This window comes from Carcharodon carcharias, chromosome 10 (assembly GCF_017639515.1).
Source record: "Carcharodon carcharias isolate sCarCar2 chromosome 10, sCarCar2.pri, whole genome shotgun sequence".
NCBI classification, from domain to species: domain Eukaryota; kingdom Metazoa; phylum Chordata; class Chondrichthyes; order Lamniformes; family Lamnidae; genus Carcharodon; species Carcharodon carcharias.
Genome location: NC_054476.1, coordinates 47,431,506 through 47,456,216, shown reverse-complemented (window position 1 = coordinate 47,456,216; position 24,711 = coordinate 47,431,506). Strand labels below are relative to the sequence as shown.

The 24,711-nt window shown below is 41.3% G+C and overlaps 1 protein-coding gene across 3 annotated transcripts in view; it reads left to right on the top strand.

The window, feature by feature from the left end:
- Window positions 1-24,711, top strand: part of dennd2b (DENN domain containing 2B) — a 521,499-nt gene that overhangs the window by 396,180 nt on the left and 100,608 nt on the right. For all 3 annotated transcript variants that reach the window (XM_041196869.1, XM_041196870.1, XM_041196868.1), the window contains 4 exons: window positions 4,529-4,573; window positions 4,992-5,176; window positions 8,284-8,393; window positions 11,503-11,572. In XM_041196869.1, the coding sequence (XP_041052803.1) occupies window positions 4,529-4,573; window positions 4,992-5,176; window positions 8,284-8,393; window positions 11,503-11,572 (410 nt within the window). The remainder of the gene's footprint in view (window positions 1-4,528; window positions 4,574-4,991; window positions 5,177-8,283; window positions 8,394-11,502; window positions 11,573-24,711) is intronic.

The following is a 24,711-nucleotide window of genomic DNA, read 5'->3' as shown; positions in this document are numbered from 1 at the left end:
CGGATGCTGGAAATCTAAAGTTAAAACAGAAAATGCTGGAAAAAGTCAGCAAGTCTGGCAGCATCATTTTTTTTATTCATTCATGAGATGTGGGCTTTGCTGGCTGGGCCAGCATTTATTGCCTATCTTTAGTTGCCCTTGAGAAGGTGATGGTGAGCTGCCTTCTTGAACCGCTGCAATCCATGTGGTGTAGGTACATCCACAGTGCTGTTAGGAAAAGAGTCCCAGGATTTTGACCCAGCGACAATGAAGGAATGGCAATATATTTCCAAATCAGGATGGTGAGTGACTTAAAGGGGAACTTCCAGATGGTGGTGTTCCCATCTATCTGCTGCCCTTCTAGATGGTAGTGGTTGTTGATTTTTAAGGTGCTGTCAAAGAAGCTTTGGTGAATTCCTGCAGTGCATCTTGTAGATGGTACACACTGCTGCTATTGTGCGTCGGTGGTGGAGGGAGTGAATGTTTGTGGATCAATCAAGCAGGCTGCTTTGTCCTGGACGGTGTCAAGCTTCTTGAGTGTTTTGGGAGCTGCATTCGTACAGGCAAGTGGGACTATTCCACCACACTCCTGACTTGTGCATTGTAGATGGTGGACAGGCTTTGGGGAGTCAGGAGCTGAGTTACTCGTCACACGATTCCTAGCCTCTGACCTGCTCTTGAAACCACAGTGTTTATATGGCTAGTCCAGTTCAGTTTCTGGTCAATGGTAACCCCCAGGATGTTGATAGTGGGGGATTCAGTGATGGCAATGCCATTGAACATCAAGGGGCGATGGTTGGATTCTCTCTTGTTGGAGAGAGAAACAGAGTTAACATTTCGAGTCCATATCGCTCTGAAGGAGAGTCATATGGACTCGAAGTTTTCCCTCCCTCTCAGACCGCCATTTTTATAAAAGATTGTGGTCAACTTTTCACACATTGACAATGAATGATTCCTAACAATAAATTCTTAGTTCATTTGCCACACATTTCCCTTTCCATCCTCCCTTACTTCCCAGATCCTGGCTTTCTAATTTCGAGGTATTAAATGCAAGTATCGAATGACAACCCATTTATAATGAGCTCTAAACCAAACAGGTAGGCATGCACCCTGGTACAACAAAACTCCTCACAGGAAAACGTTTTGAGGTTGATTTTCATCTACAGTTCTAATTCTGCTCCAAATTATTAAGAACGAGCAAAAGTCTCTCCACAAAAGTCAATTGCAAATAGCATTTTGCTAGTGTACACTTATATACATAAATATTCACAGTGTAAAATCAGATGTGTCTAGGGAAAACATTGGGGTAGCAAACGAAAATTGGTCTAGAGAGGACACTAGTGGTTAGGAGAGGAATATTGCATATACATGAAAATTAAAGGGATGAAGACTATTAAAGGGAAACTTCACAATTAAAAGGTAAAAGTTCTCCAATTGATTTTACAACCAGGTGCCAATTACTCAGCGTCCCAAACCTGTAAGCATTGTTAAACAATAGTATTGTTTAAAAAAGTGGATGGAAAACCAGATTCATTTTTGTTTTTTGCTTTTCTCTATGTTGAAAGCTCTCAGAAAGGGTTATAACCTATTTAAATACTCTAGCTATTTTCTCAGGGGTAGGAGTGGGACAGTTGAATCGATTTTCCTGAAACCACAAAGATACCAGCTGACTTATGTTGTATCTTTATTGCCTTCTGTAACTTAATGTACTTAGAATGCCATAAACATGATAAAGTTGACTTGGGCAAAGAATTGTTTAGCAATTCAGTGTAAGCAAGCAAAATAGTTACTGGGGTCTTTAACCTTGTCCATATCGACCCAGCTGGAAGTAACAGAAATACCAGAGTTTAAGTTCATTTTCCTCTTTATTATTTCATTGACGTACTCAAAATTGCTGCACTTAAAGAGGAAAATGTAGTTTTCCAATTAAAATGTGACACTATTTATTTAAGTTAATTTTCCTCACTTTTGAAGCCCTGCTGAACACATGATTCTGCAGCTAAAAGGACAGCCAGGCTTCACATCTAAATCAGTGCCAATACTGTTGTGTAACTGCCTGTCGGGAAGTATGTGGGTATAGCCTGAGTCTTGATTTTCAAGTGTTATCCCCTCACTTGATACTTTCCACTTCTCCTGGACCCCTGCCCCTCAGTATGGATGGGATGAGAAAGAATGACAATGCCACCCTCTCATTAATCGTCAGACAAACTCTTAAAAAAAATCAAGAGATTTGGTCTAAAAATCATGAGTGTATGTGTATTTTCTTTTAAACATAAACCAATACAGATTGGCTGCCAGTTTATAAACCTCATTAGCGGTTTATTAAATCTGTAACACGTCAGAGCTCCTTACAAAACCTATATTACTGCATCTGAAAATGCTTTATAAAAAATTCTACCTGCTATTGCCACAGACAATATTGGCTGAAGCAGTTGCCTGCTTAACCAAACCTAGCCCACTTGTCCCAGCTTAATGCATCAATACAATAAATTGCATTTACCTGCAGTGGAGTTTCATCACCTCCAAATTTGAATTAATCAAAATATGATAGTTACAGTTGATACAAATATATGAACAACAGCCTGTCCCACACAATTAGGATTCCATAGCCTGGATTTTCACATAGACTCCACAGACCTTTAAAAAATGGTGGGCAGAATGTGGATTTCAAAGACCTGGCCCCATTTCCAACAGATCCCATTTTCGCTGGTAGGGGAAAGGGGCTGGGGGGGTGGACATGACTCACATGAGGGAATCCCAAACTCAGCAGAGCTATTTTAACTCAGCACTGAGTTCAAACAGACCCCATTTTTGCTGTAGCAAGGGCCTTAACCAGCAGTGTGGGATTCACATTTTTTTTAGAGTAGATGTAAATGTTCATGAAGGGCGGAAAAGGTCTGTGGAACTGTCAAGCTGTCAAGTTATTTAAATCCCCAGCCCTCTAAAATTAAAAAAAAAGCCTGTCCTTGTTGATGAGTGTTGAAAAAACTCTGGTCCAGCTGTTCAAATCGCAGTTAAAATTGCCGTGTGTTGATATCTACCCAAGGGTTATTATTATGTCATTATTAATGCTTGGCTGCTGATCTGCATCACGGAGCAGCAGGCCCAACTCCATCCCATGCCCGCACCACCCCCAGCTCCCCCTGAGCGAAAAATCAGGGGAAAAATATCACTTTTTCCTGAGGCTGGTGCGGTGAGCCAGGAAATTTCTGACTTGCACTACCTGTCATGGGAACTAAAATGGGAACCCTTGTGTTTATATGCTCCTCATGCATTAAATGTAAAGATTTCACTTACCAATTTCAATAATCAGTTATAATCATTATTTTCATTTACATTATCCCAGCATAAATTAATAAAACAAATGAACATTGTCATGTGGAGTAGTAGTGAACAGTACAGTTGTGCTGCTCTTTTCACACCAATAGACAGTAATTCGCAATTCTACAGTACTCCTTGTGTAGGGTCACATCTCGAAGCTTTATATCGAAGATAGCAAAATAGCGGATGGTATTCAGGGAGGGCAAAGTTTAAATATAAAAGTTAGATTGAGAAATGAAAGGCACTGTAGAAGTAAGGTGCTTTGAAGAGTTTTTTTGAGGGTGGGGAGAACTGAATAGAGAGGGAAAGACTATAGCGCTAAATGAGGGGTCATGAATAGTCAAGTTACAAAACAAGTAAGAGCTTGGTACTTGAGGGCTGGAAGGAAGCTGCAGGAATTTGAAAATTAGACCAAAAACATCAAATCAACTTCCCTGGGGTTTCCATTGTGACCATGTCAAAAGAGAATGTGAGAGGCAAGGTAAAAGGTGGCACTAGCATTCCAGCCCCTGGCATACCATCTCCAGCTTTTCTCTTGTGGAACACCTACCTGGCTTTTTATTTGTATAAAAACCAGCGGCAGCTTCGGGACCTTGCAGGCCCATGCTTTCCAGAAAGTGAGTCGGCCCTCCTGTTCTGACCCGGCTAAAGTCAGCAGCAGAGAAAGCGCGAAATTTCACAACTTTGTCGTGAGATGGCAGATTGGGCTGGATTTGGCTGAGAAATTGCCTCTCTCCTGATCAATTCAAGAGAGTTTGCATTTCTGTGATTTTAAAAGTTCCCATGTGGAAACCAGAAGGTACAGGCTTAGAGATCCCTCCTATGCCATGTAGTTTTTTAGCCCTGTCAGTATGAAGACAAGCATTGCCCTATAGTACAATGGTGTTTGTGTCACTTCAAGCCATGTTTCCATTCACTCCCAGTCATGACATCAGCTGTCATTGTTTTCACAACGAATATTTTAAAATTCAAAAGTTAAAGTCCTTTCGAATTATTTGAATTGTCAATTATGAGGCCGAGTAAGAAAGAGTAAACTAACCTACTGCCTTACACACCACTGAACACGGAAAATTATTCTGTGAATCTATTTGTTTCTCCAAAGAAGCTAAACTGTTAACAGCTGCTGGAGGAGCAATGGGTGTTTAGTCTATATTCTCGGAACTTTCCTTAACAAATTTTTGTTTTGGCTTTCTGATACCTTCACTCGACCTCTTTATCTCTTTCACAGATGAAAACAGTGAGAGTGAGAGCGACTCAGATGACAGATTTAAAGGTAAGAAGCTACGCTACTTTGAATAGAAGTGCATACCACTTCCTTTATACCTGTGCAACACTGTATTTAGTGTGAAACAAAAACAGAATTACCTGGAAAAACAGAACTGTTGAAGGGTCATGAGGACTCGAAACGTCAACTCTTTTCTTCTCTGCCGATGCTGCCAGACCTGCTGAATTTTTCCAGGTAATTCTGTTTTTGTTTTGGATTTCCAGCATCCGCAGTTTTTTGTTTTTGTCTCTGTATTTAGTGTGTTTTGGTCCTCCATGCGACAATGGATAGATTTTGTTTTTCTCTCCCAAGCTCAATAAACTGCAGATTAATACCCATGATAACTTACTTTTCTTTGTTTCAACATTTTCTTTGTTGACTGTGAAAAACACCATCAACCATATTTGGATTTTGTTTTGTTTTCCAGCTCACACACAACGCCTGGTCCATATTCAGTCAGTCCTAAAGAAAGCTCCCAGTTACCGCACATTAGAACGAGAGCTCATTGAATGGCAGGAGCGGGAACTCTTTGAATATTTTGTGGTGATATCACTGAAGAAAAAACCTTCAAAGAACACTTATATCCCTGATGTATCCTATCAATTTCCAAAGGTGAATGCTATAATTTAAAACAGACTAGTGTTCAATATAAATGTTAGACTTGTGTCAGTCAGGATGGAAATATCACCATCTTAATGACAGAAAATGGTAACCCAAACAATTGCCCAAAATCCTAGAGTGTTATGCCTAGGAGGTAAAGAGTTTTTTTTTGCAAGTAATGTGACCTATATGAGTTTAATGTACCTTCAGATCACAGTTTTTTTCACACCTGCAGGAATTTCTGTATTTAATAGGAACCCTGGCTGTGAAGTTATGAGAGATCAGGAAAGTTATAAACTCCTATAATTTGTGGGGTCTTGCACTGTTTTATTTATGCTTTTTCCTCCACATATCCAAAATTTCAGTTATTACTGGTGTTCCTGCTTCACATCTCCGTCCTATATGAACCACAACTTCAGCTCTGCTCTGTGAACATGGTGAAAAAGTACAGTGACATAGGAACTTAAAAGATAACATAATATGAGGAACAAAGCAACATGCTAACACAGAAAGCAAATCCAAATCAAGAAAGAGCAGCTTGAAAAACTGGTATGAGTTAAAGGTGTAAAGAGTGAGAAAAAAAAATTAGCTGCCTGTTTTCTTTAGTTGTCTGTCTCTATTAGTTCAATACTGCACCTTTGGCTCCAATTTTTTAGCAGGCCAGTTTCTGAGCTTGAAATTTGCCAAAAATGTAATGTTTCTCACATTGCGACTGAAAGTATGTGTAAGTGTATGGAAAATGTGACTGGTTACTGGAAACACAAATACCTGGATTCACCATGATAAAAAAAAGTGCACACCCTAACTATATGTAATCTGCTCCTGCTCGATAGGAGTCCTGTAAAAAAAAAACAGAATTGCACAGCAGAGTTAGGTAGCTTGATTAAGCAGATGTTTGGCCAAAGGTAACAGTGAACTGGTTCTCCACAAAAATGCTGTGCCATTACACTTTTCAGGAGCAGATGTAGAATGAGAAAGGTCACTGAGTACACAGAGTCTGTGCCATAAGCTCACTCTAGGCAAGTTGAACTGAGGCCCAATACATTTTCTTCACTGATTCCTCCTCTAATTCCTACTGAAGCCTTTTAAAAGACATTTTGAATAAAATGTCCTGTATCTTTAGAGGATTTAAATAAATGGTACACTTAACTGTTCAAAAGATGGCAGCTAACTTGCCAAAACAATCCATTGAAATACTATCTAATAACTCACCACAATATGCCAGGAAAATCCAAAATAGCCCAACATATGCCAACAAACCAGCCAAAAGTAGCATATCATAAGATAATAAGATCATAAGACATGGAGTAGGAATAGGTCATTTGGACTGTCAAGCCTGCTTCTCCATTTCATAAGATCATGGTTGATCTGATTGTGGCCTCACATCCACTTTCTTGCCTGTCTTCCGTAACCTTTTATTCCCTTATAGATCAAAAATCTGTCTAACTCAGCCTTGAATATATTCAATGACCCAGCCTCTACTGCTCTCTGGGCTAGAGAATTCCATAGATTAATGACCCTCTGGGGGAATAAATTCTTCTGCATTTCTGTCTGAAATAGGAGACCCCTTATTTTGAAACTGTGCCCCCTGGTTCTAGATTCCCCCACAAGGGGAAAAATCCTCTCAGCATCTACTCCGTCAAGCCCCTTGAGAAACTTATATTTCAATAAGATCGCCTCTCATTCTTCTAAACTTCAATCAGTATAGGTCCAACCTTTCCTCACAGGACAACCCCTTCATCCCAGGAATCAGCCCAGTGAACATTCTCTGAACTGCTTTTATTGCAAGTATATCTCTCCTTTAGGGGCCAAAACTGTACACCATACTCAAGGTGCAGTCTCACCAATGTCCTGTAGTGGTAGCAAGGCTTCCCTACTTTTATGTTCCATCCCCCTTAATTGCAATATATAGACAAATAAAAATTTCCTGAACAATACAATGTCAGGCACACTTCAAGCACAATTTAAACATGGCAGGTCTCAACATGGACTTCAGATGTCTAATGACAATTCTCCACTAGTAAAATGGATGGCCATAAACTTACTTTTTCCTCAAATGTTCTGCATCAGGAATTGGGAGAATTGTCCAACTACAGCAATGGCATGACTTGTATATGTTTAAATATATAATATATATCATCCTCTCCTGTGCTGGCTCTTTGGAAGAGCTAGCCAATTTGTTCCACATCCCTGCTCTTTCCCATTGCCCTGCATTTGTTTAATTTTCAAGTATATATCTAACTTCCTTTTGAAAGTCACCATTAAATCTGCTTCCGCCATCCTTTCAGCCAGTACATTTCAGGTCATCATAACTTGCTGCAAAAAAAGCAAATACTCCTCATCTCCCTTTTAACTGTTTTTCCAATTACCTTATATTTGTATCCTCTGGTAATCGACCCACCTAACAGTGAAAATAGTTTATCATTCTTTACTCTATCCAAACCCTTCATGAATTTATGTCTAATGCTTCTTGGATTAAATGGATTGATGAAATTTTCAATACAAGTAGCACTGAATCATGCCCACTTATGACAGAAAACAAATTCCATAATTCCAAGATACCTACAGAAGCTTCAGTAACTGAGTACTTTCTAATATTCTAATTTACTAATTTAAATAAGAATTATTGCACTGCAAACCAGGAAAGAAATCTTACTTTTTAAACTAATTTTTGATAACAACTTTGAAATAATTGTTCTAATTAAAACATAATTTTAATTGTTGTTACATAAGCTTTGTAAATAATTAGTTTAGGATATTTTCATGGCCAAAGTACTAATTATAACAAAAAAACACAGTCCTTCTGAAGTGATTTCACTCCAGGTTGTATTATACTGTGCTCTAATTCTGAAATTGTTAAAATCCGACCTTGTTGCATTACAGATTGTTGTATTTTCATATGGTGAAATTGTAGATACTGATACAGTATTGAGTGCTGTTGACATTCAGTGTTGTTCCATTGAACAATTAGGCTAAGGGCTGTCTATGGTACATTAAGTACTGCTAAGATATGGTGTTGTTACATTATGCTGAGCACTGTTACATAATGTACAATTAAAGTTATTTGAATTGCTGGTGATGTCCAAGTTACATGACTCCATTTTGCTTCTCCTCCACAGCTAGAAAGGCCAACAAAACAAGTTCGTGAAGCAGAAGAACGATTGAAAGCAATCCCACAGTTCTGTTTTCCAGATGCCAAGGACTGGAGCCCAGTGTCGGATTTTACCAGGTAAAGGAGAAGGTGGGAGTTTTTAATAAATTCAGGAGGCATGGTATCTTTGGTGCTCAATTGTCAGCTTCCGTGAAAGATGCAGCACTGTTTAATCTCTGCAGTTTCTATTAGATTTGAACAATGTAAAGAAAGAGGAGCATGGCAATAGCCTTCCACCAAAGACCATATTACACATTCCAGGGTTAGGAATAGTGAAAACCAGGTACAATATTAGATTTACAGTTTATTACATCAAAATTTATAATCTGTGCCTGATTATGGATGCTAATCTGGTTTAGAGGAGCTCCCATGAGTTTTTTTTCCCCAGTAAATTGGTTCTTTCTTTATTCCAAATACAAATGACAGACTGTGTGTGGCAGTTTTCCATCATTTTTTGGTTTCACAGGGCAGAGGCCCAGATTTTTGTCCCTGGAAGCCATGATTTGGGAGATTTCCCGGCTTGGGGAACCTGAGGTTTAAAAATGGCCGCCCGCAGGTGAGACTTTCGGTTGGGGGGGGGAGGTGCAGGCTGAAAGAGGAGTTGGGGCTAGCGACCCCAGAATGAATCCGCTGGCTGCGGAGACAGGCTGTGCGCAATGCCTGCCTCTGTGCCCCGGCACTGTGTTTAAATCAATGAAAACTGTTAATAAAACAAAATAAATCCCTCCAGCCCTAAACCCCCCCCACCCCACCCACTGCCTATGCCCCATCCATGCCAACCTAGGCCAATTATTGCCCCTCTAGCTATCCATTGCCCCCATGCCAATTTAGTGTCAACTCATGTCAACCCATGTTCCACCAACCACCCTTTGCCCTTACCCCCTTGATGCCAACTCACCTAGTATCTTTGGACAGTTCCTTGACAGCTTTGAAACCTCCTGGATAGCTTGGACAATTTTGACACTTTCTGGATAGCTTTGACAGATTTGACAGCTAGACAGCTCCTTAACATTTCCTGGACAGCGCGACATTTCCTGGACAGCGCGACATTTCCTGGACAGCTCGACATTTCCTGGATGGCTGGACACCTCTCTTACAGCTTGACAGTTCCAATGAGTTTGTGTATTTAAAGAACATCACCATATTCACTTTTAACAAACCCAAAGGGCACCTTAACTCTCCCAAATGTGTTCTGGAACCCTATCCAAAAGAATCCACCAAGTTCAAGCCTCCTCTTAATCTGCCACTCTGGATTCCACATTCCTGTTCTTTCAAAATTCCACTTCAGTGGAAGCAGCTGTTGATGTAAATGGTCAGCTGCCTCTGTGAGTTGTGCATGTGCAAACTGCAGCCTGACTCCAGTCCCACACCCGCAAAGATGGGAAATTCCGGGTTTGAGGATGGGACTTAGAAATTTCGGTCATTTCCAGGATTTTTGCCATGATGTAGAGGCTCTCTGTTGTGGTGCAAATCTGGGCCAGAAAGTTTCATTGCAATTGCAGTATAAGTGAACCTGAAGCACAGAACAGGGTTCGATTTTTTTACTCTTTATCGTCCTCTCAGTTGTTTCCGATTTGAGTCCTTTCTCCTTCCTCCCTCCAGGCATCTATCTTTTAGTGGTTGGTGTATTTTAAAGGATGAGATGATTGCTGTAAATGCCACCAGATTACTGGATGGCAGAAAGTATGTTTATGTGAATGTGGAGACTGTTTCTCCCTCCTAAGTTGGTGGAGTTTGAGGGTTCAAGTACCATGGGTTGGATTTAATGCAGCCTGTGGCGATGGAAAAGGTGGATACTGGGCCCACATAATGGCTGGACAGGCCACATGCCAGTCTCCTGGCAGCGGGAAAACCTCCCATATTTATGTTGGAGGCAGGTACAGGCCTATGGGGGAAATTCACTCGCTCATGGAGGATTGTCAGTTAGGCACATTATTGAACCACTTGACACCAATTATTCCTGAGACCACTGGAGCTTAGTGGTGGCTTTAGGATTACATGCGAATGGCATGGCTTTACTGTGCCTGCAGAATGCTGCCAGGCAAACTTTGTTGACCTTCTGTGGGGAAGCCCCTTTTACAAAGTGCCGGGTCAAGGGACCTGGGTAACTCTGCAATCCTCGGCCTTTCCCTGGGCGCATTACCGGCAGCAGCCACTATTCCCGGTGGTGCTGCCTGTGTGGAGAGCTGGGGTAGGATTTCTGCCCCCAGGATCCTGAATCCCAGGGAGGACCCAAGCTGGCCAGTTTAAGCCTGATAGGCACTTAATCCAGTCAGGCTTTCCCTTCAGAAGTCACATGGGTTTCTCACCAGTTCTCCAACTGGAGGGCTGGACCTAGGTCAATTACATTAAACTCCGTCCCATGCCTTGGTATAACATGAATCATTTCAACCTACAGTGAAAGAGTTTATTGACTGTGGGCAGTGGGACTGGAATGAGTATTAAGCCTGAAATTCAGATCTGTATCCCATTTTTCTGCAAAAGTTACCGCTCAATGTACAGTCATTGTCTACTCCCACTCAGTCCACTTCCTCTAGAAGCAGTTTACTATAGTTACAATAAACCCCAATGAACTGTTATTGAAACTTTAAATGTCATAAAGGAAGAGTAAAAAACTAAAGATTTGAAAGTGGTACTATTTCGTAGGGTTTTCTATACTTCAAATTTGGGAAAGATAAGGGTGCATGGGAACCTCGTGAGTAATGAGATGAAATAACTTTGTGACAGATTTTACTTGCCTCTAAAATTAAATAAAGAATTAAGTAAAAAAAAAAGAAAGGAAATACGTGCCAGAAGAAGACAGCGTGGCACACATTGCACAGAATGTTCACAGCTGCCAATTCCTGGTTATACCAGGAGAATAACCTAGTGAAACACTTCCAGATATTACATTTCTTAATAAAAATGTCAACTTCCTCAAAAAAAACAGAGCAATTATTTTGAACAAAACTGCATGTGCCAATATAATTTATTTCATAATCAGTCCATCCTTACACAGTTTCAATTCAGGTACTACACCTGAAATCCCATTATTTAAAGGATTAAATAGAATTGATTATAATGGAAGCTTTGGTGATTGTGAAAAGTGTTTAACCTATCAGCATTTAATCAAGGAGAACTCCCTCAGTGTCTTTTTTAATATATTGGTCTTGCTTTTGAGTAACTTGTAACAATCATCTGTTAACAGTGAAACATTCTCATTCATGCTCACTGGGGAAGATGGTAGTCGGCGATTTGGTTATTGTAGACGATTATTGGTGAGTACACACCTCCATGTCAGAACTTCCTTTTCACATTCAAGCTATACTGCCCCCCTTGGTCAAAAGGTAAAAAAGTGTACAGATAGCTATTTAAATTACAGCCATTTCTTTTTCCAATTCTCCAATGCTGGCTTTCATTCTTTTTAAAAAAATTCTGTTGCAGCAAGTTAGGTACTGAGAAACTGTCAGGCATCTGTCAAATTAGACAAGTAGGAGACTCATTAGGTGGAGTGACAGTCTTTACCTCCCAAAGAGACCATTATGAATTTGAGTGCCACATAGACCTGGATTTTAAAAGTTCTCAATCGGCTGCCAGATGAATTACAATGTCATGTCAAAGCACTCCATGTGGGGGAGAGGAAGGAGATAGGGAAAGTTTGGGGTGCAAAGGGACTTGGGAGTCCTAGTCCAGGATTCTCTTAAGGTTAACTTGCAGGTTGAGTCGGTAGTTAGGAAGGCAAATGCAATGTTGGCATTTATTTTGAGAGGACTAGAATATAAAAGCAGGGATGTGCTGCTGAGGCTTTATAAGGCCCTGGTCAGACCATATTTAGAATATTGTGAGCAATTTTGGGCCCCGTATCTCAGGAAGGATGTGCTGGCCCTGGAGAGAGTCCAGAGGAATGAAAGGCTTAACATATGAGGAATGTTTGAGGACTCTGGGTCTATACTCGATGGAGTTTAGAAGGATGAGGGGGGGGCATCTGATTGAAACTTACAGAATACTGAAAGGCCTGGATAGAGTGGACGTGGGGATGTTTCCATTAGTAGGAGAGACTAGGACCCAAGGGCACAGCCTCAGAATAAAGGGAAGACCTTTTAGAACAGAGGTGAGGAGAAACTTCTTTAGCCAGAGAGTGGTGAATCTATGGAATTCATTGCCACAGAAGGCTGTGGAGGCCAGGTCATTGAGTGTATTTAAGACTGAGAAAGATAGGTTCTTGATTGGTAAGGGGATCAAAGGTTACGGGGAGAAGGCGGGAGAATGGGGTTGAGAAACTTATCAGCCATGATTGAATGGCGAAGCAGACTCGATGGGCCAATTGGCCTAATTTCTGCTCCTATGTCTTATGGTCTTAAATGACCACAGCAGGGTACCACGGTAGTCTGTTTGTTTCTGAACTGGTGAGCTGCAGCTTGTGGTCACATGAGGTGATCTTTGTTCTGAACTGGCGAGCAGCAGCTTGTGGTCACTTGAGGTGATTTTTTTTTAACTGCTGGGCCTCTTTACAATAAGCACCAGTTTACTCCACACCTCCCCTCCCCCAACCAAATGGTCACACGTGGCCAGGAATCAGCTACTGGCCTGTAGAAAATTGTGTGGTCCATGGCTGCAGGCGGCTGTATAGGCAAGTGTAGGGAAGGGGATTCTCGGAGAATTTTGTAAGAGGGAATTGGGTAGTCCATGAAGGGCTAGTCTGAGATTTTTTTGTGGAGCCTGGGTGAATGACATTAAAATTTGCCCCAAGTTTTGTTTAAACCCCTGAACTCCATTCTCATGTTTGTTTGGGTTGGAAATGATGGACCGGTTCTTTTGATGCCAACAGCGGTGAATATTCAGACACTTGCCGCTCTTGCGCTTTGGGACCCTACAGAAGTACTGACTGCGTACATGCAAGGTAATTGCCTGGGAAGTTTGAACTTCCGATGGGCAGATTTGCACTCCCCGAGTGCCTCTGAAAATTTCTTGACATTGACTTGAGTGTCGGAGACTTGGACCTGTTGCACGATACTTACTGGATACTTACTCTGGGATTGTCCCACTGTTAATTTCTGGCTTAGGTCAGTGACATTGTCTTTGGCATCTTGCCAATGGCAGATTGCGTCCCCCTCCCCCTATGTTCGTAAGAAGGCCACTCAGCAGTAGCCCAGGAGGGAAGATTTCATGAAATAAAGAGGGGACTGCTGGCAGGGAAGGCAGCCCCTATGGCCCCAACAATTTCCATAGAGGGGTTTCCCTCACTCCTGGTGGTGCTCCTGAGGCTGCTAAGCTTCTGGCCATCTGAGTGGGTGGCAGCTCTTGGGGGTGTGCCACCGATTTAGAACTTCAATCCTAAAGGTCAATTAGATGATCCAAATATTGATGTCAGTCATGGCAATATATATAGAGCAAAAACAGAATTACCTGGAAAAACACAGCAGGTCTGGCAGCATCGGCGGAGAAGAAAAGAGTTGACGTTTCGAGTCCTCATGACCCTTCGACAGAACTTGAGTTCGAGTCCAAGAAAGAGTTGAAATATAAGCTGGTTTAAGTGTGTGGGGGGGGGCAGAGAGAGAGAGAGAGAGAGAAGTGGAGGGGGGGTGTGGTTGTAGGGACAAACAAGCAGTGATAGCAAATCATCAAAAGATGTCAACAACAATAGAACACATAGGTGTTAAAGTTGGTGATATTATCTAAACGAATGTGCTAATTAAGAATGGATGGTAGGGCACTCAAGGTATAGCTCTAGTGGGGGTGGGGAGAGCATAAAAGATTTTAAGATATTTAAAAATAATGGAAATAGGTGGGAAAAGAAAAATCTATATAATTTATTGGAAAAAAAAGGAAGGGGGAAACAGAAAGGGGGTGGGGATGGGGGAGGGAGCTCACGACCTAAAGTTGTTGAATTCAATATTCAGTCCGGAAGGCTGTAAAGTGCCTAGTCGGAAGATGAGGTGTTGTTCCTCCAGTTTGCGTTGGGCTTCACTGGAACAATGCAGCAAGCCAAGGACAGACATGTGGGCAAGAGAGCAGGGTGGAGTGTTAAAATGGCAAGCGACAGGGAGGTTTGGGTCATTCTTGCGGACAGACCGCAGGTGTTCTGCAAAGCGGACCCAAACCTCCCTGTTGCTTGCCATTTTAACACTCCACCCTGCTCTCTTGCCCACATGTCTGTCCTTGGCTTGCTGCATTGTTCCAGTGAAGCCCAATGCAAACTGGAGGAACAACACCTCATCTTCCGACTAGGCACTTTACAGCCGTCCGGACTGAATATTGAATTCAACAACTTTAAGTCGTGAGCTCCCTCCCCCATCCCCACCCCGTTTCTGTTTCCCCCTTCCTTTTTTTTTCCAATAAATTATATAGATTTTTCTTTTCCCACCTATTTCCATTATAAAAAGAGAAAAAGAAAAAAAATATATAATTATTTATTTATTTATTTATTTATTTTACATCTTTTATGCTCTCCCCACCCCCACTAGAGCTATACCTTGAGTGCCCTACCATCCATTCTTAATTAGCACATTCGTTTCGATAATATCACCAACTTTAACTTTAACACCTATGTGTTCTTTTGTATTATTGTTGTTGACATCTTTTGATGATCTGCATCTATCACTGCTTGTTTGTCCCTACAACCACACCCCCACTCCACCTCTCTCTCTCTCTCTCTCTCTCCGCCCCCCACACACACACCTTAAACCAGCTTATATTTCAACTCTTTCTTGGACTCGAACTCAAGTTCTGTCGAAGGGTCATGAGGACTCGAAACGTCAACTCTTTTCTTCTCCGCCGATGCTACCAGACCTGCTGAGTTTTTCCAGGTAATTCTGTTTTTGTTTTTGTTTTGCTTCTATCACTGCTTGTTTGTCCCTACAACCACACCCCCCTCCACTTCTCTCTCTCTCTCTCTCCGCCCCCCCCACACACCTTAAACCAGCTTATATTTCAACTATTTCTTGGACCCGAACTCAAGTTCTGTCGAAGGGTCACGAGGACGCGAAACGTCAACTCTTTTCTTCTCCGCCGATGCTGCCAGACCTGCTGAGTTTTTCCAGGTAATTCTGTTTTTGTTTTGGATTTCCAGCATCCACAGTTTTTTTGTTTTTATCCTAATATATATAGAGGTTGTAGAACTGGAGCAAATACATCTGGAAGTTGGTGATTTTTGCAGAAATTAACTTAAGTTTTAGAGTGCAGTAAACCTTGCTCACACAGAGCTAACCTTAATAATAATATTAAAAGAAAAAAGATATATATCTTTCATAGCATAAAGGATCAGATGTCGACACCTGTTTGGGCCAGCTATCTGGCTATATAGTGATAGGCATGGTACCATAATGGTTATGCTATTGTATTAGTATTCCAGAGGCCTGGACTAATAATCTGAGATACAAGTCCAAATTTCACCTTTCATGCTGTAGGATTCTATGATTCTATAAGAAATCACAGGGTACCCTCCCCACTAATGTTCAGCTACAGAGTAACGATGGCCAGTTTGGACGCACGACCTGTTGCTGGGCAAGTTGAAGGGAGAGATAGAAAACAGAAAGGACATGATACACCTGCCTATTACTGAAGCTCCAAACACAGAGAGAAGAATAATATTTCTACTTGTCTGGTGCAGAAGCAATTGAGCTGTCATAGGCTGAGCATGAACACACAATCTAGGCTGACACATCAGCGCGATATTTTCAAATGAACCATTAAACCAAAGATCTTTCAGTTACGCTGATTGCAAAAGACTATATGACATTATTCAAAAATGAGCCAGGATTCACCAGTGTCTTGGCCAATGCTCATTTCTCAGCCCAGCCAGCCATGATTTCTGTGCTCAAGTCCTGGAGTGGTTGTTGAACATTGTGATTCAGAGACGAGTGTGCTGGCACATCTGGCTGAACAATTGAATGCTTCCAAAATACTGAGGAGATTCATAAGAGCCCGTATCCCTTTTAGAACAATTGCCATTTGAAAATGGCATTGTGAGGCTGATATTTGACTCTTTGTAGCAATTTGCTCAAATAGGAGACATAAGTCACCAGGGAAGACCTGGAATCCCACTGGACACTTGTCAGAAAGTGTGATTAGGGTGAACGGTAGGCAGGCGATCCAGCAGTGACAGGTTCTGCCCCTTCACTGCCACAATACCTGAATATCCATACATAAAACTGTGAAAACCTTGGCAATGATTGTCAATTCTGGACTGAAAAGGTTGAGTTAGGGATCTGATTCCAGACTAGAGTTACAATGGAAATGTCAAGAAAAAGCCCTTGATTTTCTTAATGACAAATGTTTATCAGTGTTAAAAACTTGACAATTACAATATCAACAATGCTTCTGGCCCCATTTGGGAACATTTTTCAAATATTGAAACACACGACTAGGCAATATGGCCATTAATTCAGAGACTGTCATTGAGCTTAAGACAAACCTCGAGGGGCATATCTTAGGCCTGACATCAGAGTGGACATGGCTTAGCTGGTATTGCACTTGCCACTGGCCATTCCTACTCACCTCACCAATGGATCCATGCAGCAACCAGGAGAGCAAGTTCCCACTGGAGCCTATAATAAAGGTAGGCACATAGATTTAAATGCAGTCAGCGGCATATGTCTTTCCTTCGCTACTGACCACAAAATCAGAGCCACTGCATTTTTAAGTCTATGCTACCGAAAATGTAGGAGCCAACCTTGGAGAAGGCTGCACAGAAACACACTGGGTTGTATTTTTCCTTGTCTAAAGTGAAAGAAAAATTATTTTGCTAATCTCTAAATCAATGACACAGACATGCCAACCATCTGCATTCCATGCAGACAGCAGTGCTTCAGGTAGGGTGTTGATGCATTTAGAAATCAGAGGGGATTTAAATTCCCTGCACTGTGATTCTATTGCTCCAAGATGTATTTATAGTGGTCAAACAGGACTGTGTTCTGCTTGATAGGATCTTTCACTTCTTAGCCTAGGCACTCAGTAGGTAAGCAGTGTGTATTTTTTTTGGCATTTTTACAGCAATTTCCTATCAATCTATATGGATCCTTGCTTGAATTTGCTGTAGCAATTTACTGTCAATCCATACAACTCCATGCCTGAGTTTATCCTGCACTAATCGTTTTTTTTCAAATTAAAACCATCCTAGATATTTTGTTTTCCTTTTGAGTTTGGCTTCAAATTTAATTTTAGGATTCAAAATTCAGATTTCTGAAAAGATCAAGATCATATTGCACTGGCCTTTATACAAGTCTTCTCAAATTGGCAGGAAAGACTGACATTTTCCCCCATTTGATCCTAAATGTATTTACGAAAACATGCACTAAATCTTTTTACTTCCAATTAAAGGATCGGTGCAAGACTGGATGGAAAACTTAGTGAACCTTAGGAGCATAGGACCAAAGGAAATAGAAACAGGAATAGGCCAGTCAGCTCCTTGAGCCTGTATTAGCAGTAGGAATCCTTTGAAATGGACTTTAAACCTCTAACAATCTATTGGAGCTGTCAATCAGACTGCCATTCATACTGCACAGAGAAAAAAACCACTTCATTCCATTTGAATAAAATTTAAATCCCATTAATTGACCATTCAACTGTAAAAACAAACAAATGTATATTCAGAAACCTCATCAAAGACACACAATCCTTGAATATATTCCTAAAACTGTCAATCAAACTGTCTATCCAACCTCCTGCTGAGCTAAGTGGTTCATTAGCTTTTAAAACTTAGGCAAGCATTCAGAATGGACTCAGCTGTCAGAACAAACCCTTGCAATTTCAGACAATGGAGCCTTTCAAACTGAAAGAACAGATGGTATTTTTTTTCCCCATTTCCAACCAGATGGCCTGTCATTCAAAAGAGTGGAGCAGATGGCTGGATTTTTTTTTTGAAGTTTCAGCAGCAGGGAATTTCTTTTTCTAAGTTAAAGAGATCTGGATATTTAATTCCCTGTCCAGATAATGACAGGACATTTTCCAATCACATTTTTCTATAGCTTTGAATGCATTATAGCAATGTTTTGAGTGGCGAAAGTACCCTAATGCATCTCAACACTTAAACGATGCTAATCAATGTAAATGTCAATTTATCTTTGCAGGACGGGGGTCTATGATCAATCACTGCAGTTAAAACACATCTAACTTAAAATACAACATGTAATAATGATGTTTGAAGTTTCAAAATTTAACACTTACCTGTGAGAATGTTCTTGACTCCTCAGCAGGACTCCCCCAAGATTCTTGAACTCCCAAACAAGGCAGATTTTCAGAAGCCTTCCAGAAGCTGCCCAACCTGAAGAAAATAGTTCTTTTGTGGACAGAAAATACAAATTTTCCCTAGGGTTGGCAGTGGTGGACCTGACATCAGAAGACAGGCGTGTAGGGTCATGACACAACTCTAAGCTGGCCTCTTCCTGCTATGGGAAGATTGCATGGCCCATTTTTATATAGGAAATTTAAATTTGATATGCAAAAAACAACACTTTGGCAATTCTCAACCCTAAATCTAACTGTAGGACAGGAAAGTTCGGCCCAAAACATAACAAAAATAGTTAAAAACCGATGGTCAAATAAGAGTGAGGAACTTAAAGTCATTAATATTAATAGAGAAAAAAATACCAGAAAAATTAATAGGTCTGAAAGCTGAGAAGTTCCCTAGACCTGAAGGCCTATATCCTAGGGTTCTAAAGAGGTGGCTGGAGAGATAGTGGATACATTGGTTGTGATCTTCCTAGATTCTGGATTGCGAAGTACCAAATGTAATAAGAAAAGAGGGAGAGAGTAAACTGGGTACTTACAGACCAGTTAACCTGACATCAGTCATCAGGAAAATGCTGAAATCCATTATTAAGGAAGTGGTAACAGGGTATTTAGAAAATCATAATATGATTAGGTAGAGCAAGCATGGTTTGATAAATGGCAGTCATGTTTGACGAATCTATTAGAGATTTTGAGTATGTAACTAGTAGGGTAGACAAAGGAGAACCAGTGGATGTAGTATATTTGGGCTTTCAAAAGGCGTTCCATAAGGTGCCTTACAAATGTTGGACAAAATAATGGGGCTATGTGTAATGTATTAGTCTGAATACGCAACTGTTTAAAGGACAGAAGGCAGAGTAGGAATAAATGTAGCATTTTCAAGTTTGCAGGCTGTTACTGGCAGGCTGCTGCAAGGATTAGTGCTGGGACCTCAACTATTTACAATTTATATTAATGGTTTAGCTGAAGGGGCCAAATGTAAAGCAAGCTAGTTTGCTGATTCTGGGTAGGAAAGTAAGTTGTGAGGAGGACATTAGAGTCAGCAAAGGGATATAGATAAGGTAAGTGAGTGGGCAAGAAGGTGGAAGATGGAGTGTAATGTGGGAAATGTGAAATTATTCATTTTGGTAGGATGATTTTAAAATGCTGCGTAACAAATAAATATTGTTGTTCTGAGAGATTTAGGTGTTCCTGTGCAAGGAACACAGAGGGTGGGATTTTTACCTTGTTGGGCAGGCGCGACAGCAAACCCAGGACTGACCGTGAAACCGACCGCTGCCCACGATCGGGCCCCAACCGTGATTTCACGCTGGCTGGCCAATTAACAGCGCTGCCTGGGTTGGGGGAGAAGAGGGTGAGTGTGGAAGTCAGCACATGTGTGGGGGAGCATGCAGTGAAAGCTCCCTGCAGGCAGAGAGCTGCCTCAGGGAGCCAAAGATTTCTAACATTCAAAATAAAGATTTTAAAGTTAAGGTAAACATGTCCCCTCATGTGACTCTGTCACATGAGGGGACATGTTTACCTTAACTTTAAAATCTTCATGTGACTCTGTCACATGAGCAGGGACATGTTAAAAATGAGATTTAAAATTTTTTATTTTATTTTAATTAACATTGGAAACCTCATCCTTCCTATGGATGAGGTTTCCTCAAAAATCCAAAGGCCATTTGGCCTTTTCACCCATCTGCCAACCGAATGGTTGGATGGGCAGTGGAATAATTCTGTTTAATTAATTTGTTAATGGGCATAACGGCCCTTTTAATTGTTGGTGGGTGCATTGCCCACTCCCGTGTGTGCCCGCCTACCGAAGTATCGCGTGAGTGCGCGATGATGTTGGGACGCCTGATTTCACCGTGCGCTATCTCGAGCTTAAGCATGTCAGGCACACACCTGCACGTCAAGCTGAAAACCCAGCCCAGAATGTTAACATACAGATAACACATAGCCAGATCAAGTAGAACAGGTGTATATATTGTCTGGAGCTTAGAAGAATAAGAGAAGACATCATTGAAACATTTAAGATTCTGAAAGGATTTGGCAGGGTAGATGCTGAGAGGCTGTTTCCCCCGGCTGGAAAATTTAGAACGTGGGGCATAATCTCAGTAAAGGGGACAGCATTTTTAGGCTGAAATAAGGGGCTGAATTTTATGGTTCCCCTGGAGCTGGTTTTGTGGACGAGATGTGGTCCATAAAATTGGGCTCTGTGCCAGTGGCGCTGTTCCCCACGCTTACCTGCCTGCCCCTGCTAACCGCTGCAATTTTACCAGCAGTAGTGGAGGTGTTGATTGCCCACTTAATTAATGCCCATTTAAGGACCTCCTTCAGCTGCTGCTGGAATTTTATCCGCTTTGTGGGGAGCTCAGCGTCAAGTGTCGAGTCCACCCAGTGAAACATGGCATGCTGGTGGCCGGACAAGGGGTGGGGTGACTCAACTTTGAGGCCCCTGTGCCAATTGATGGCCCCACTCAAGGTATTTCCCTCCTTTCCTTGCGATGGCCACTACTGGGACCAAAGAGCTGCTGGCCATTTGATTGGCTGGCAGTTCTTGGAGGTGGTACTTCCTCCCCACGTAGGGGTGGAAGTCTTGCCTCAAACCAATTAATGGCCTGACAACCAACGTAAAATTCAGCCCAAGGAGACATTTCTTCACTTGTTGGGTTGTGAATCTTACAAATTCTCTACTTCAGAGAGTTGTGGATGTTTAGCTCTTGAGTATATTCAAAGCAGAGATTAATACACTTTTGGACTCTAGGGTATATGGGATTGGGCAGGAAAATGAAGTTGAGTTTGAAAATCTGCCAGAAATTTATTGAGTAGCGGAGCAGGCTTGACGGGCCATTAAGATCTACTCCTGCTAGTATTTCTTATGTTCTCTCAGTTCACTACTTGTTCTCACGTTATAGGTAAGGTCATTGGTTTTCAGTTTCCACAGAAAAACAAATTAAATTACAGAATATGAATCCCAAAATACTGATAAAAATCCTTAAATCCTATGTAATTAAAAAGGAATTTAACCAATTCAACAATCTGAAAGCAGTGGCATTGGTTCTGGGCCTATGTTCAGACCTGGCTGTTGTTGAATTGTAGGGTTTTTTTTTACAGTTGTTAGGGTTTTTGGACCTCTTTTGGAGCTGTTTGTCAGATTTTGTGACTTTTCTAGGTTGGCATGTATTATAACCATATAGCAAAAACATTTCTCTTGTACTTTACACACAGAGAAAAAATATCCCCAGTTACATTCATAAGTTCTATAACATGTAATGCTGTTTCTGAATGCTAATATGCCATTAGCAGCAGAAAAACATCTCTAATATCTGTATCTTCACTGTGTCACTATCTCAGGTCCAGCTGTTTCCTATAAGCAGTGGTGGTTTTCAATATCATACATGTAACTTTTATAAGTTGTTTGGCTAACTCTCAGAGTCAACGTGGTAAAGAGGTATCTTTGAAATTACTGTGGTCATGGCTTCCTAATTCTGGCTCACCAGCAAATCTGCAGCAGCCACAAATATATTTAGTTGTCTGTCTGGTGCCTACAAGTCCAATACCCCACAGAGTCAGATTGTCCAACACCAGGGAGTTGTCATAATTCAACACAATGTTAGCCAGCAGTAATCTTAACTACTGATAAATATGAATCATCCTTGGTGTGATTGGATGGCATTGACAGCATCACCTGGAGGAGTATAGGCGTTGGCAGAGGTTCTGTTTTAGAGGAAGAAATAAAGAGTGGGGTGGTTAAAGCTAGGCAAAATATCAGCACATTTAATCAGCCTGTTCTGCAATTAATCTGCAGGGAATTTTTTCAGAGCTCTGTCACTGTAATTTCACTGGAAGTTTGTCCGAAACCCCTTATACCTGCATAAACAGGGTTCCCACTGCATTTCCAGTGTAGCTATAGTGGCAGAGCAGGAAGCAGCTCCAAGGAAATTCCAGGCCCAAAACTTCCATTTTACCTAAGATCCATTTTTGTTAGAAAAGGAAATTTAGCTTTTCGTTTGTTTTGCTGTAATTTATATAGATGTTCCTGGGCCAAAGTGTTTTTATTGGCATTTACCAAAGATAGCTATGGGCTGGTGGATATCCAAGGCCTCTGGCAAAGTGTCGACATTCCAGTGGATTTGACAGTGTGGATTTTAAGCAAAAACTTTACATAGTTGATTTAATCGGTCAGTGCTTTCAGGAGCAATTTAATGCCTAATAAGGGGAAGTGATTCATCTCTTCAGTCAGATGTGAACTTCATCAACTAACCTTCAACTATTAATATCTTCATTTACGCTTCCTGGCAACCAAATAAAATATTTGGCTTTTAATTCTAGTTGTATCGCAAGGTGTGTAAGATCACTGCTCCTCTGACCTTCTCATTCTTGTTCCTCCTAAATTCCATATAAGGCATCCTGAATATTCTTTCCGCACTTTGTTATCTTAGTATTAAAATCAAAACCCTTGCACAATCTCTCAAACTCATTTTTTGCCAGAACATCAAAACTGTGGAATTTTAAATTTCTTTAGTCTTCTCTTCTACCCACAATCTCCAAGTTGTAACATCCAACTTGACACGACTTCCTATCTTCTTTCCTAGTCTTTTTTCTTAATAGTAAAAATATGGAAACCCTAAGAACAATGAATATTTTAATGCAACTGTCCCAGCTCATCAGCATCAAGATGTTGTTCTTGGATTAGTAAACCATTCTTGTAGATTATGTAAAACTTTAGCAAGTTTTTTCAATAATGTAGGATAAGTAATATTTTAGGGCAAGTGCTTTTAATAGATTGATAGGCTGGGTCCCTTTTCTCTTGAAAAACAAATGTGAGGTGACCTAATTGTTGGCTGTCCTTTGATTTGAGGATAACATCGCAATTCAGGGTCATGAGTTTCTACCATGGATCTTCAAGTGACTGAACAGGCCAATTCTCAACCACAGATCTTTAGGCACACGAGGCAGGATGGCCCACGAGGTAGTGGGATTGGGAGTGCAGGATTTGCTTCCTTTTTTTCCTTCCATAAGGTCTAAAGCCACAATGTATACCTGGGAGGATTTCCTCAGTCACAGGGAGTAGGCGATTCAGGAAAATGTATGTCAGGATTTTCCCTGCTTTGGACAAGAGGGAAAAAACTTGATAGTTTCCACAGCATGATTTATCTCCCTTCTTGAAGACACTTACAATTGTCGCATTCCTGAAGGTGTGGTGGGAGAAGTTGTTTTTGCTCCCAAATCCATAGTGTGACAGTCACATCATGCCCATAAAGCTAAAAGGGAAGCGCATACTACACTTTTAAAAAGAACGCCACATGAAAAAATAGACACTGTACCTTCAAAATGGATTACGGAAAATCAGATGACTCCCTTTGTGGTTTTGGGACAATGGCCCAGATCTTCTAGTCTCCAAATGGTCATATCCTGGAAGATGCGCTGGGGAAACCCTTGGAAGTCCCAGCACAAGGACTCTGCGGGAATTGCCTGGGAAATTTAAACTTGCGGTAGGCAATTCCCCTGCATCAGGAACTCTCCAAAAAAGTCTCCAACTCTGATTTAGAGTCAGAGACTTCGGAGGTTCTGACTTATTTACCTGAATAGTTAGCAAGGAATTTTTAATTTTTTATTCATTCACAGGATGTGGGCTTCGCTGGCTGGGCAAGCATTTATTGCCCATCCCTAGTTGCCCTTGGGAAGGTGATGGTGAGCTGTTGTGTTGAACTGCTGCAGTCCATGTGGTGTAGGTATACCCACAGTGCTGTTAGAGAGGGAGTTCCAGGATTTTGACCCAGTGACAGTGAAGGAACAGCAAAAAATTTCCAAGTCAGAATGGTGAGTGACTTGGAGGGGAACTTCCAGGTGGTGGCATTCCAGTCTGTCTGCTGCCCTTGTCCTTCTAGATGGTGATGGTCATGGGTTTGGAAGGTGCTGTCTAAGGAGCCTTGGTTAGTGCATCTTGTAGATGGTACATACTGCTGCTATTGTGTGTTGGTGGTGGAGGGAGTGAATGTTTGCGGACATGGTGTTAATCAAGTGGATTGCTTTGTCCTGGACGGTGTCAAGCTTCCTGAGTGTCGTGGGGCTGCACTCATCCAGGCAAGTGGGAAGTATTCCATCACACTCCTGACTTGTGCCTTGTAGATGGTGGACAGGCTTTGAGGAGTCATAAGGTGAGTTACTCATAATAGGATTCCTAACCTCTGACTTGCTC